Source organism: Scomber scombrus, chromosome 23 (assembly GCF_963691925.1).
Source record: "Scomber scombrus chromosome 23, fScoSco1.1, whole genome shotgun sequence".
Classification (NCBI taxonomy): Eukaryota; Metazoa; Chordata; class Actinopteri; order Scombriformes; family Scombridae; genus Scomber; species Scomber scombrus.
The window spans coordinates 20,704,518-20,718,650 of NC_084992.1; the positions used below are offsets into that span (position 1 = coordinate 20,704,518).

The following is a 14,133-nucleotide window of genomic DNA, read 5'->3' on the forward strand; positions in this document are numbered from 1 at the left end:
GTGGCACATTTTCGGAAAACACAACTTGTCATGCCAGACATCAAGACGTCCCATGACCATTTGACTTTCCCTTGCCCTTATCATGCTACATTTAGCTCCTCTAGCTGTGGTGACATGTTAAAACACACCTCAAATGCCACAGACTTCAGTAATGGACTAGAGCAGACAGGTATCCTGGAGTATTGCACTGTATTGTGTCTTGTTGGTGACATTCTTCTAGATTTTAGCTCCATATTTTCGTCTCTGGCACCAGTTTGCCAACCAGTTTAAGCTGGACTGGGATCCAGTTCAAGACAAAGCGGACTGTTTGATGATGGTGCCATGTTTTCAACTGTTGGACATCAGCTCTGTTCCAATCCTTTTCTAAAATATTCCAACCATCTGTATACTTACACTATTTACAAGTGATAGTTTCTGCTTGTATAACATATTTTTTTCAAAGTATTAAATGATAACAAAATTCAGTATTGAATTCCTTTTTGAGAGTTTCCTTAATGTGAGAAAACAAATGCTCTCTTTGAAGGTTCAGTTTGACAACCTGCCTCACACACTCAAACAGTGTACCGTGACTGTTTTACATGGTGTAGCTTACAAAAGCAGTCTCTTTGAATCTCTCATCCTCTTCTCATTTCAACCGAATCCATCCAGTGAAGTTCGTGTTTTTATACGTCAGCTCTCAAAGCGCATAGAAAAGCTTCTTTCAGCTGCCGTTCATCCTAATCCTGTTCAGTATTGGGTTCGTATATTTCAAACAGAATGGAAGGATGTTCAGAAGTGTTGGCTGTGTTTGATCTGCAAATTTAAGGCGCACACATCAGGCAACGCTTCTTAGTTCAAGACTTACGTGGATTGGACTTCTTGCCTCCAAAATATTTCCAGTAACCTACAGTATGTATGAGGATATTAAAAAGCCTGTAAAAACTTCTCAAAAACTGCATGTTAACTGTGTACTACTGATTTGCAACAGTCATCTGAATTACGTATGTTTTTTTATAAACAATGACATTAATGAAAGTATCTTCCACTATGTAAAGTGTTCTTACTGAAAAAATTCAGTGACAACATATTTTACTTGTTTTTCTACTACGTCTGTTCTTAATAGATAATATTCATTTGTGGCAATGAAATCAAGATCATCTTTTTTAATGGTTGTTTAGGCTCTAAAAATACTTGGTTAAAATTGGAAGAACATTATGATCATGTTTATTATACAGGAAAAAAACCAACAGTTTATCTTTGTTTTTGGCTTCTACAAACCCCTGAGGGAATCAGTCAGTCTATTAGACCATTGGAAACAAAAATCAAGTCTTTTCTGGCATCAGCAAATTCATTTTTATCATTTTGCAAGACCATTTTTAACTTTTAGGAACATTTGCCTACATTAGATCCTAACACGACGAGACCCTTCAGTGCCTTTTAGCCCTCATGCAAAGAGAACTTGGCACGTCCATGGCTTCTTGTAACAATTTCTGCCTGGGCTACACACACACACACACACACACACACACATACACTTGCAGGGAAATGCTACTTAAAAAAAGATTAGTTATCATTTCTTGTCTATGCAAAGTTGACTCAAGACAAGGGCACTAAAACATTTGCCCATTGCTCTTGCTCACTTGTAATGAATCTTCCAACCAAGGAGTCTGATCTAACCTTTGATCTTAACTTAAGTGAAAGTCCGATCATTTCATGAAAATGCAGTAAACATAGAGCATGTGTAAGCATATATACACTTTGCACTAAAATGTACTGGGTGTACATATTTCCATTCATTGTTGTCTGCATGTATTTACGTCTTCACCTCGACATATCTTCTGTAGTGTCAGATTATGTTTTGGTGGGCGGATTGCTGACTCTGAATGTTAAAAAGCAGCTGAGGGTTGAAGTTAGCACACTCCTCAATGCCAGCTCCTCTTCAAGCCCAAAACTGCTGCCTGAGCCGAGCTGTCAGCCGTAAACTCAGGCTACAGCGCAGTGCTTTAATGGAGGAGAGAGAGGAAAGTTAGATGGAAGGGAAGAATCGGGCGACAGTGGAACAAGTGGAAGATGCATTCGTGAATTCAAATTAGATGCTGTCATTACAGTAACTGCACATTTATTCCCTGATTCACAGTCTTTAACAAGTTGGGTGATGTGTTGATTGTTTGATCGGCAGCTTGTTCCAACTAGACCAAGAGAGGTTCTTTTTCATTGTAGCATCCTGGTTATATGCATAATACTTGAGATGAGAAAGCAGTGAGCAAAGAAAAACTGCATTAATGAATTTGAAGATTAATAAAGAAAAGAAAAAGAGGGAATGGGATATATTGCTGTACTTTGGAACAAAAAGGGTACCTTATTAATGGATACATGGTGGTATGCATGCTTTCACGGTTTTAAAGTAAAAAATGAATTTAAGGTTCTGTGGGAAAGTATTCTCTGCATATCTTTTTATCTAAAAACATTGCTCACACATTCCGTCCTCAAGGAGAAACAACAACAGGACTAAGGTCATGAACATCTTGCTTATACCACTGAACAAAAAGTTGAGTTCAGTGCCAGGATGTGGTTATGGGAGTTGCATTGCTTCAGTCCAGTTTCAACTCTAGTTGGTAGATTGAAAGGCTGATTTGTTTGTCTATTAATTGGAAGATCACTTGTGGTTGGTTGGTTGGTTGGTTGGTTGGTTGGTTGGTTGGTTGGTTGGTTGATTAGCTGAATGTGTGGTTAGTCAGTTTGGGTGATTGGTTGACTTATGTCCTTTAGCATTCACAGAAATCACCACTCTTGAAATTGTAAAGTTTTGCAAACTCCTTGAATGACAACACCTTTTTTTTAACATTTTTTTCCACCAATGATTCCGCACATATCAACTACAATATGGCTAAGGTTGGGGAAAGATTACAGTTATGCCAAGTAAACTAGGGTTAAAGTTCTGGTAAAGGTTTTGGTTTAGTTAAAGTCTGAGGGGACATAATCTCTGGTCTCAACCACCCAGACCCATGAAATCTTACCATTTGCATCACTACATAAAGGACATACTACGTCCTTCATTGGCACTGAACTGGCATTGGACATGAAGCATGAGATGGGCATTTGTCCGATATGAACCTTACCCTTACCCTAGGTGGAGAAATGAACCACTAACTCCAATTTGTATCCCAGTTGTCTCAGGGTGAACTTTCCATCCATGTGTTGAACTTTGTTCCGTCTTTTTGTGGCGCAATTATCCTCAATTTCCACACAGCTTGCAGAGTGACACAGAAACGGTAAATTTCTGAACATGACGATCAGCACAAGCTTTCAATACCAATGTTACTCTGAACCAGAGCTATAAATTCAAGGGTAATTGAGCCCTTGTCTTTTTTGTGAGTAAGATGATTAGAGACACACCTCCTTGGGCACTTTCCCCTGCGCTCTGATGGCTTTATCTTCAAATGTTATGTTAATGTAATCACTAACACAGAAAAAGTGCTGAGTCGCTCTTGTGCCATCGTTACAGTCTTTCATGAGTGATGAAGCCATTTGCATCAGGAAGCTCACAGGTTTTGACAAGTACACCTAACAAGTTTTTGTAAGCTGCCAAAAACTGTTTTTGGATGGGTAAAGCACTCCCTTATCTCCTCCAGTTTGTTTCCATAACTCTGTAACTCTGTATTTATGGGATTATGTTCCGTGGCTCACAGTGAGATAGTTACTGTCAAACTTAGTGACTTTTCTGTGAATCAGACTTTACTGCTTTATCTATTTTCTCCTCTCGTTTTCCTGTTTAATTTTACTTATCTTTCATCTCCCGTTGTCACTTGCTGCTTTCATTTTCTTTTCTGCTTTACTCTCCGCTTGCTTTCCGTGTTTTCTCCCTCTTCGATTTTTCAACGTCTAACTGTTTTTTGCCTTCGTATTTTTTTCTTTAATGATTTCTCTGAACTCTGTGAGCTTTCTCTGTTGTCGTCTGTTTTCATAATTAATGTTCTCTCTGTTACTTCAATTTCATTATTTCTCTTCTTTTTTCTCTCCTACCTTTCATTCTTTACCAACACCACTGATTCAGAAAATACTGACTGTACCTTTTTGACCCCTACTCTTTCTTCTCCTTCCTCCCTCCATTCCCTGTGTCTTTTGCCTCCAGGATGTTCAGATAGTGAGTACGGATGAGAACCAGGTCTTCCTCGCCCTCCAGGAGTGGTACCAGTCAGATACGTATAACCTCTACCAGTCGGACCCCCAGGGCGTCTACTACTCCATCATCCTGGAAAATGTTCGCAGCACCAAGCAGCCAGAGGAAAATGTCCTCATCGACATCCTTGAGGTAAATTAACTTTGGTTGCAAAATATATTAATAGTCCTTGTTAATAGTCTCCAAATTGTCCAATTGAGCAGGGTCTAAATGTAAACTCCTTTCTTAGTGGGTGGGTGGACCATTTAATCATGCTTAGAGGATAACGCTGACACCATCCTTTATTTTTATTATTGTCAACAAATCCAATGAAGGGACTGAAACCAACAATGTACTAGTTTATCTAATTACTTCACGACTTCCCTACCCCATTTGTGGCACTTGGCCCCTAGCACATTTGTCCCTAATGAAGACATTAATATAAAAATTGCTCACATATAGTTCCATTTAAAAAAAATTATGCAGTAATTTCCTCAAACAGCAGGACACTGAAGTTTTTAGCAAATGTTACTCAAACAAGAGTAAATAATACATCTGTTAGGGAATGTTTCTGGCTTTGTATTATTACACATGGACTACATACAAAATTGTGGCCCATTGATGTCTCCATCGTCCTGGAAAACATTTACAGCACTAAAAGATATTTATGATGTCCTTTCTCGCTGCTACATTTTCCAATTTTTTCTGGGGAATCCTAAGACCCAGTCAGCATAGATAGCATATGTAATCCCCTCCAGCAAGTTCTGGGTCAGTCCCTCCAATCTCTTCCGAGTTAAGTATTCCAGAAACGCCTCCACTGTGAAGTATCCAGGAAGGCATCTTAATCAGATGCCTGAACAACCTCAACTCCATCGCAATGGAGTGCAATGAAGCAGATATGCTATACACTGAGCTCTTTCTATATATCTGACTCCTCACCCTGTCCCTGAGGGGTAGCCCAGACACTCTGCAAAGGAAACTCAGAGCTCATGGCCATAGATGTAGATTGAAATCTACAGTAGATCACTGGATGCATCATGCATTACCATGAGTACCATGGGTACAATACCTTTTGACAGCTACCTCCAAAATTCTTGAAGTCCCTGTGAAGTCCTTGATTAAAATGAAAAAAGCACATGGACTACTTAGGTTTGTAAAGCGATCCCTACCACTAACCTTGCACAGTCCATGCCCACATAGAAAAGGCTTTAAGCATCCTTTGCAGCAATACAGTACACACATTAAGATGTGTGTGCGCTAAAATATTCAGATACATGCATATGTTTCTTCCACCTGAATGGATATTCATGTCTAGCCTTTAGTTTTTGAAAGCAGTCTTGCATCGGTTATGAAGACGTTAGTTCAAGGAGTCGGAAAGGTTGTGGTGACTGAGCCTGATCTTGATACTCTCTGAACTCTCTACATTCCATCAGTCAAGCTATTGTTCATCTCCGTGTCGCCTGAGTATTTTAGCAAGGTCTCCAGATAAATGGATGCTGCGGACATGAAATAAGCAGAGAAGCAGAGGAGGAAGGAAAGAGGAAGTGTTGGCAGAAGAAAGAAAAAAAGGCGAGGCGGTGGACCATGTAGGCAAAGGCCCTCACTGCAGAACTCATTTCCTCCTCCTCCTCCTCACTCTTCCCTCGCTCCGGGTTGTACTCTCATCACATGCTGTAGATAGAGATAGAGAGGTGAACGACTTACAGGGGGATGGATAAAGACTGGAGGCAGAAGGAGCAAAAAATGACAAGAAAAAACGCTAAGCAGCCGTGGAGAGATGAAGGAAAGAAAATAAGCCACAAGTCCAGAGAGAAATGAATGCAGGCTTTAAACAATTACCTTGTTTCACTCTATAAATATCAGAGCTACATAATAGACAGAGATAGGAGCTGGAGGAGTCTGCAGACAGAGATATGCCTGACATGCTGCGTGGCTTTCTTTAAATGTCTGTCTGCGCTGTCCTCATAATCGCCTCGCTGTTTAATGTTTCAGCTTCAGAGCCTGCAGCGAGCAAACCTCACAGTCGCAACAAAAACCACGCGGTCTGTATTGATTTCAGCAAGTTAAACTTTTACAGCCCTGCAGTTTCTGTGTCAGTGGTTTCCTTTAGCCTCCGTGTAACACGAATAGTTCCATAACGTATCGCTCTGTGGGTTATCAGGTTTCAACCACTGCCGACAGTTGAAGGACAGATTTTGGTTAATGTTCTACATCTAGCTGTGCAGTTGAAGCTAAAGTTACAATTCGGTTACAGCAGGCCGATTGTTTGGAATATTTATAAGAACATCTCACCTAAACCCAGCTATGTGATTAAAGTGAGACTATGTAACTTTTGAAAGAAGAAATAACACACGAAAAGAAAAGTTGAACTCACAAGAAATAAAATACAAGTTAACCCTAGCTGTTGTGAATTCACCGTGTTTCCCAGGTACGTGGAATTAAAGGCGTCTTCCTGGCCAATCAGAAGATCGATGGGAAAGTGACAACTCTCATCACCTATAACAAAGGACGAGACTGGGAACCCTTGGCCCCGCCCACCACTGACATGAACGGCAAGCCGATTAGCTGCAAAGCAGTAAGTACCGACCCCGTTTTCTTTGATTGTTTTATTGACGGCGCTGTTTCTCTGTATAAGGAGAAATACACAATGTGTTCTACGTAGCTGCAATATGATACATTACTGCTATCAGTGTGCAGCTTTGAAGTGGAGCTCTAACATTATCAACAAGTCTATTTCCAATAGAGCGCCTAGACATTTCAGCACCACTAGCGGTATTTACCTACTTAGGAAGGGTTGCTGAACCTCTACTAAGTTTTTGTTTGTGTCGGTTCCAGTAGAAATTAGTCCAATTTCAGTGTCCTCTGGGTCAGGACCATGAAGGATAACAGCACGCTTTATCTATTCCTACACATAGTGGCTTGAAATTACGCCAAAACACTGATACACTGTCACAGCAGTGTAAAATAATACCAAAGCTACAAACACTATTTGTAGCTTTGGGTATTCCTGCACCTCCAACAATCAGTCAAAAACGCTGAGACCTGTCGGCCAGGTTGATCAGAGTGTGAACACAAAGCAAGAGTAGAGAGAATGAGTGTTATACTTTGAGGAATGTGTGTGAGATGCCTGTCTGGCTCTTCCATCCATCTTGTCAAAGTTACTACCGCAGGGCTAGGTGGCAAAGAGCAATGAGTCACCCGGAGTCTGATATCTATACATCACACCACACAGGGAGATAGAGGGAGAGCCAGTCAGGTCCTTTATTTGAACCATCACTCTAGTCAGGTGACAGATTTGAAGGGAAACACAAATATCAGCTCGAGACTTGTTTACCATCCCTGAAACACACACACATACACACACACGACACGACTGTTCTATCGTCTCTTCTATCACATCCATTGCTCAACACAATGACCTCCCAAAGCAAATAAGTTCTCCCGGATCCACATCTTTACATCTGTTGGTCAAGGTAAAAGCTTTTTGTCAAACTCGGCCATCACACACATCACCTCACTGACATCACAAGTCATAGAGCTAGACAAAGTCAGATACTAGATATACTATCTAATATCTCATCGTAACAGGCAAACACTGTCAGCTGTATCTATTACCTCGCCACCTGCCAGAGACTGGGCAAGAGTAATGGCCTCCTGTATAAACAGAATGAAGTGTGCTGTAGGCCCTGTTCACACCTGGCATTAAAATGTGTCTCGGGTGATCAGATCCCAAGTGGGCAGCTCAGCACAGGCATAAATGTACCCAAGAGGACACATTGAGATCCGATGTGTCAGACCACATTCAGAGGTGTTCTGAAGTGGCCACGTTCTGTCCTGGGTCCTGGGTCACGTCGAAAGGCCGCATACAAAACTGACACCCTCCGCGTCAACAGAAGTACAAACTAATATGGGTGTCAACATCATCATTATAAAGTGCAAACGACAAGAAGATTCCAGAACAACAGACAAATTGGATTCTCTTAAATGGAGTACATGAAACATGCAGTTTGATTTCCATTTGGGCTGAAGAGGTTTGCTTTTGCCCCGCATGCCAAATTTCTTCTTTTCATTTCTGGGACATTAGGCTGCCGGCTAAAAAACAACAACACAATTTGATCTTTTCGAACGGAAATGATGTACGCATTTATTTGCATATAGAGTGAAAAGTGAGACGCGATCGCAAGTGGTCACTCGAGACGGATGTGGAGGCGTATTCTAATGCCAGGTGTACAGAAATACTTTCCACTTGTAATCGGATCAACCCCGACACATGTAATGCCAGGTGTGAAAAGGGCCATAGAGTAATACATCAAATCGGCTCTTAAAAAGAACCACATAGTACTGTAGGAATAAGATGCAAACAGGTATGTAGTGTTCCCCTTGAAATAAGGTCACCATGGCTGTGAAAACACAATGACGTTTCTTACAGTAAAGCGCTGACTGTCAAAAACATTTGATGTGAATGTTGTCAGAAAGTACATATCAGAGTTTTCAGAACTCAAGTAAAGGTTTCACAGAGCTTATGAGTCACAACAAGATACTATTTGGTGAAATGTGACGGCGAGGCACAGACTGCAAGCCGCTTCACTTATATGACTGCACAATATATTCATGTATTCCAGTGTAACGTCGATGAACATAAAAGCAGCCATAATGTTCACTGTGGTGGATTGCGTAACTGGTAATTCTCTTAATGAACTGAGTGGATGCGGTAGTTCTTTGGGAAACATAAAACAACACGCTGAGAAATGTAAAACATTACGGCATGCTGTTGAAAATGCTCAGTGGTAAAAAAAATAATGTAAAAGCAAAAACAGCGTTATACACCTTTAATCGCAAAATCGCCCTATAATGAATTGAATCCTGCAGACTAATGAAATGAATTGATGATTGTCTTACAACGACTTTTCCTCAATTAAAATTGTGTAGAGCACTCACTGATTTAGCATTGCCTTTCTATAATGTTGTCAGAATTGCGATGGACAATTAAAGGTACAGTGAGTAGAATTTACTGGCATCTAACAGAACTTGGCAGAAATGGTATATAATATTTAATCACTTTTATGTTATTTTGAGCCAGAGGATTTTCCACAGGACATCATGGTTAGTTAGATGGCCTGACAATCTCACTTTCACAGTTTCATCTTTTACTGTTCATTCCTGCAGTATTTAAAAAAAAAAAAAAATGTTTCTACCAACTAAAGCTGAATATGTCCATATCTTATATTGGAGACCTGTTTTTAATTGAAGAATAACACCGCTACCAAGGCAGAGCTAACTCTACCCCCTGCTGTGAGTCCACAGTGAAAATGCATGAGCCACAGCTCGGCACAGTATGATTAAAGAGGGATAAACGAGGCCCACATGAAAAGCAGACTGAGATCCAGAGCATCGCTGCCTCTGAAAAATTGTTTGCGTTGCTGAATTTCAAGCCAGAGTCCCTCATTTGAAATGAATTATCTTGCATTAAATATTTTTCACTGTGTTAAATTTGATTAACGGCGCTCAAACCCCACACTGAGCTGTGTTTGTAGTAGGATTATCAGGTATCTATGCGCTAAGACTTATTCAACATGACTAAGCAAGTGTGAGTGTCTTTAGTTTACCATCCATTTACACAATACTCTATTTTTGTCATGACTGTACTGTGAAACAACCTATTACATGGTGGATCAGTACGTACGCTGTGGTAGAATGACACGTTTTTTGCTCTCTCTGCAGCCGGACTGCCACCTCCACCTCCACCTGCGCTGGGCAGACAACCCCTACGTGTCTGGGACTGTGCACACCAAAGACTCAGCTCCAGGTCTCATCATGGGTGCTGGTGAGTTTCAGACCCCATTTATCAATACACACAACTCTGATATATTTTATGGCATCTGGTCCTGACACTGCACAGGGGTTTAAAAGAACATTGTACATCTAAAGAAGCATCTGTACTTTCTTTTTTAATTAAGACAGGACAAACTGATCAGTTGACTTCAATAATAATAATATAGTAGCAACCATCTCTGTAAATAGAAAAGAGAATAATACAGTACAAAAACCAGCTTCGCCTTGAAGATGCAGGGATGAAGACAAGCAAAGCGCTTCCTTTCTAATCTCTTTCTCTTTCTAACGGTGGACTGGTAGGTTTAGCTTTGGTCTCTATTGAACGTCTTTGCCGGTGCCAACAGTGAGTTGAAGGCTGCAGCTCAGCCAACTTTTCTTAGGAAACATCAGAAAAAACATTTCATAGTGAGTGTTTGAATGGAGCAATCAAATATAAAATGAATAAATGTATGGGTCAGTGAGAAATAAGGGTTGGCAAGATGAGCAATTCAGAAATGTGTTAAAAAATAGTTTTAAAAGCAGCATCAGGTTTGTTCAAATGTACATTTAGTATTTTTGACATTTGTAGCATTTCTTACCAAAAGTAAGATTGAATGCTCCTGAAAATGTCAAATGGTGTAACCACAAAAGAATGATAAATATTATTAATGTGAATGGTTCCTGATCTCCATGATTCCCCAGATTAAATGTAATATGTAGAACAATTGTATTCCATTACCTTTATTTAATATAAAAGTTATAATGTAATATCATGCCAAACTAGTTGATATGGTGTTTTATTGAGAATTTACTGTTTTAAGCGAGTTGAATTATTTGGTACAAAGTTTTTATGGTTACACCACTTAGACATTTTTGCCATAATCCTCTAATATATTCTCTCTAAATGGATTAAAAGCAGAAATTTGATGCTGGGTCCACAAAAAAAGTTTAAGTTTTTTATGTGTAAATCAAATCCAATTAACTAGACACTATATACAAAAGTGATAACAGTAGATGTGGCAGTGTTTGTGCATTTATGTCTGCAGCCCCAACAATAACACTCCATTATATGCAAACAGTCGCCGTGGCTTAGATAAAACACTCAAGAGACAAATATCCGTTTACCCCAGGAAGAGCTCTGGCCCAAGTATTCCTTTCTGTCTGTGCAGCGGTGGAGTCTAAACCACACCACTTCATGCCTGAGCACTCTAACACACCGAGGAGTTCACTGAACCAATAGCAATTTTATTTATTGAATACTTTACTGTGTTTGTTTGCGCGCGGGCATTCCTGACAGATGGAGGGGGGGGGGGGGACAGGTTCTGAAAACTGAATAAGTTAAGACAAGTAAGTGTGCTGCCCGTCTGTAGATGAGCAAGGAAAAGACAGCCATATGGGTCATGCTTTGCATCTCTCTGTCTGTTAGAGAAAACCATTTTTGTATGAAAAATATATAAAAACTTACAATATTAGGATTCAGAAAGATAAAAATACTGAGTCAAATTTGTTCGCTGTCAGTTCAAGAATATGATAGAAAGTCAAAACTGTGAGATTCCAAGTTAAAGTAATAACGTTTTAAATGGAATTTCACTTATTTTACACATTAAGTATGTCTTATGTGGCTCCGGAGGGTCTGAAAAACTAACATTGGTGATGTCATAGTGATGTCATCAGTAGTGATGTCTCCAGCTCTGGCTTAGAGACTATAAATGTATAGTAGAAAGGAGTACATTTGTAAGTCAAAATTGGGAGATATTAAGTCACAATTAAAGTCAAGTCAAAATTAAGTCTATGTTGAATGTGTGACGTAACTGAGAATTTTGACTTACAGGATAAATAAACTACTACTACCAACTAAATAATTATCCACATTTATACAAAAGATAAATAGTGAGATAAAAAGTCACAATTCTGACTCTTACAGTCATATTTTAGGTCAAAATTATTACTTACGCTGCTGTGTTCCCACGGTAACGCCGTAGACCTGGGACAGATGTGTAGTTTTTAGTGTAAATTATTCTCTACGTACACTGCTGACATTGGTTACGTCTGTATTCTTCCCTCTGTTTGAATCTGTTGTCAATGCCTGTTTATATCATGTTATTAATGTCATTATATATGTCATATGAGCCTCCTGCTTGATTCAATTTTCAATGTTCATCTTTCCTCCAGGTAACCTTGGCTCCAAGCTAGTAGAATATAAGGAGGAGATGTACATCACCTCAGACTGTGGGAAGACATGGAGACAGGTACATCATGTCCTACCTCACTGCTGCTGCTGCTGCTGCTTCTTCTTTCCCTCTCTGCATCCCTGCTCCTTCTAACCTTCTCCACACACCCTCTCTGCTCTAGTGAAACGTACAGGATCCGAGGAGATACAAAATCCAATTTTATATCCGTCTACTTTTCTCTTACTCGAAACCAAACCTCAAAGTATGTCTCGTACCATTTTTGGATGTTAAAGTTTTGCTTTTCAGGATTTGGACTGAATTTGAACGACTGCATTAGTAACATATTTCCTGACCTTTTTGCTTTGAAGGTTTTCGAGGAGGAGCATCACATCCTGTACCTGGACCACGGTGGGGTCATTGTTGCCATCAAGGACACCTCTATTCCCCTCAAAATACTCAAGTAAGATCACCAGCAGGTTGCCATAGCAATACCAGTCCTTGCTGCTGTAAGGCAGGCTTTAACAGGGTGAGATTGTTATATTAATGATGTTTGATTAAAACCATTTAGTATCATGCATCTCTGATATGATGTAGATAAATTACATTATTGATTGGATAGATAAGACCAAGAAAAAACCTTCACATTATAATCATGGGAAACAACACTGGGAAAAAAACATTGAAATATGAGGTGACTAAAGGTGAATAGATGAGGATTGTAAAAAAAAATTAAACAATAAAAGCTTTCTAAGCAAAAAACTAACAGGTTAGATAGACTACATTTAAAATAAAGGCCTCAAAGTACAACCCCAATGCAACAAAAGTGAGCACAACCGCAACCACTGAAAGAAAATAAGCCCACATGTTACTTTCAAATAACACTAATTGTCTGAACAAGATTATAAAAGAACCTGTAAACACCACAACTTTCTCAGTTTTGGCCTGGGTTGTGTCTAATGGAACATAGACACAACAAGTAAGAAACCAGAGTGTTAGACTTCATATACAAGAATACAAGATCATCATTAGGCTACTGAACGGACACCAAAACACAGTTGGAGCAGTGGTTAGAAGGTACAGGAGGAGCCATACTACCAATAACAGAAGGTGTAGTAGCTGTCCTTGAAAAATGACTGTATGTAGAATTCACTATTTAGGCATCCTTGCATTGAAAAACAGAAAGGCTTCTGACTTGGCACAAGGATTATCTGTGGAAATTGGTGTTTCAGTGACTGCCAGGCTCGGACTGACAATCTGGCAGTTCTGGCAAACACCAGATGGGCCGGCCTACCTACTGGGCTGCAAGTGCAAGGCGCTCGATGTTGAAACATGTTGAGTCTATCTGATTAAGAGTTACACAGCCCCAATTGTCAACAGGCTACCTTTACTGTAAGGCAGGTGCTGGAAGTGGTACCATCAACGTCCTCCCACTCTTTCAAGTGGACGGATGTGGATCCATCCATCGAATGTCAGATGTCAAGAGCAAATAATCAAATCAAGACAGAAAGAGTGCAGTTTGAATCCAAAATAACACTCGCCAGTACAAATGGATAAAGGTCCCAATAAGTAAAAAGGTGGAGCAGGAGAGTTCAGACAGAAAAAGAAAAAAAAGTCAGTCATTCTGGAAAAAGATTGTTGGCATAATATATATACAGCAGGATGTTTGTATGACAGAAACTGACTTGGAGCATTAAAACGTGAGACTGTCTATAATTCAGTGTAGATTGATACATTTAATAAAATGGAAGCATATCTGTTCCATAAGAAAACACTTTCTTTGTGAATTGGCTGCGGCCTCTCTGCAGTTCACCAGCCCTCCCCCACCATTCAACATGTGCTAGTAGACAGGAGACTGTCATGTCCTCACACAGACAACTGCTTTAATGACTTCCACCTATCCTGTGCACAAGCATGAATGATCCCTGCTGATTGGCTAAAATAGAGTGGTATAGCTTGGTTTCCCATTGACAAAATGTACATTTTAGTGATATCGAACATGAGAGAACTCAGTTT

General features: G+C 39.9%; 1 protein-coding gene across 1 annotated transcript in view; it reads left to right on the top strand.

Moving 5' to 3' along the window:
- Positions 1-14,133, top strand: part of sorcs2 (sortilin-related VPS10 domain containing receptor 2) — a 298,125-nt gene that overhangs the window by 265,558 nt on the left and 18,434 nt on the right. Inside the window, exons 9-13 of the mRNA XM_062444329.1 lie at positions 4,112-4,291; positions 6,567-6,713; positions 9,860-9,962; positions 12,122-12,198; positions 12,489-12,580. Coding sequence (XP_062300313.1) covers positions 4,112-4,291; positions 6,567-6,713; positions 9,860-9,962; positions 12,122-12,198; positions 12,489-12,580 — 599 coding nt within the window. The remainder of the gene's footprint in view (positions 1-4,111; positions 4,292-6,566; positions 6,714-9,859; positions 9,963-12,121; positions 12,199-12,488; positions 12,581-14,133) is intronic.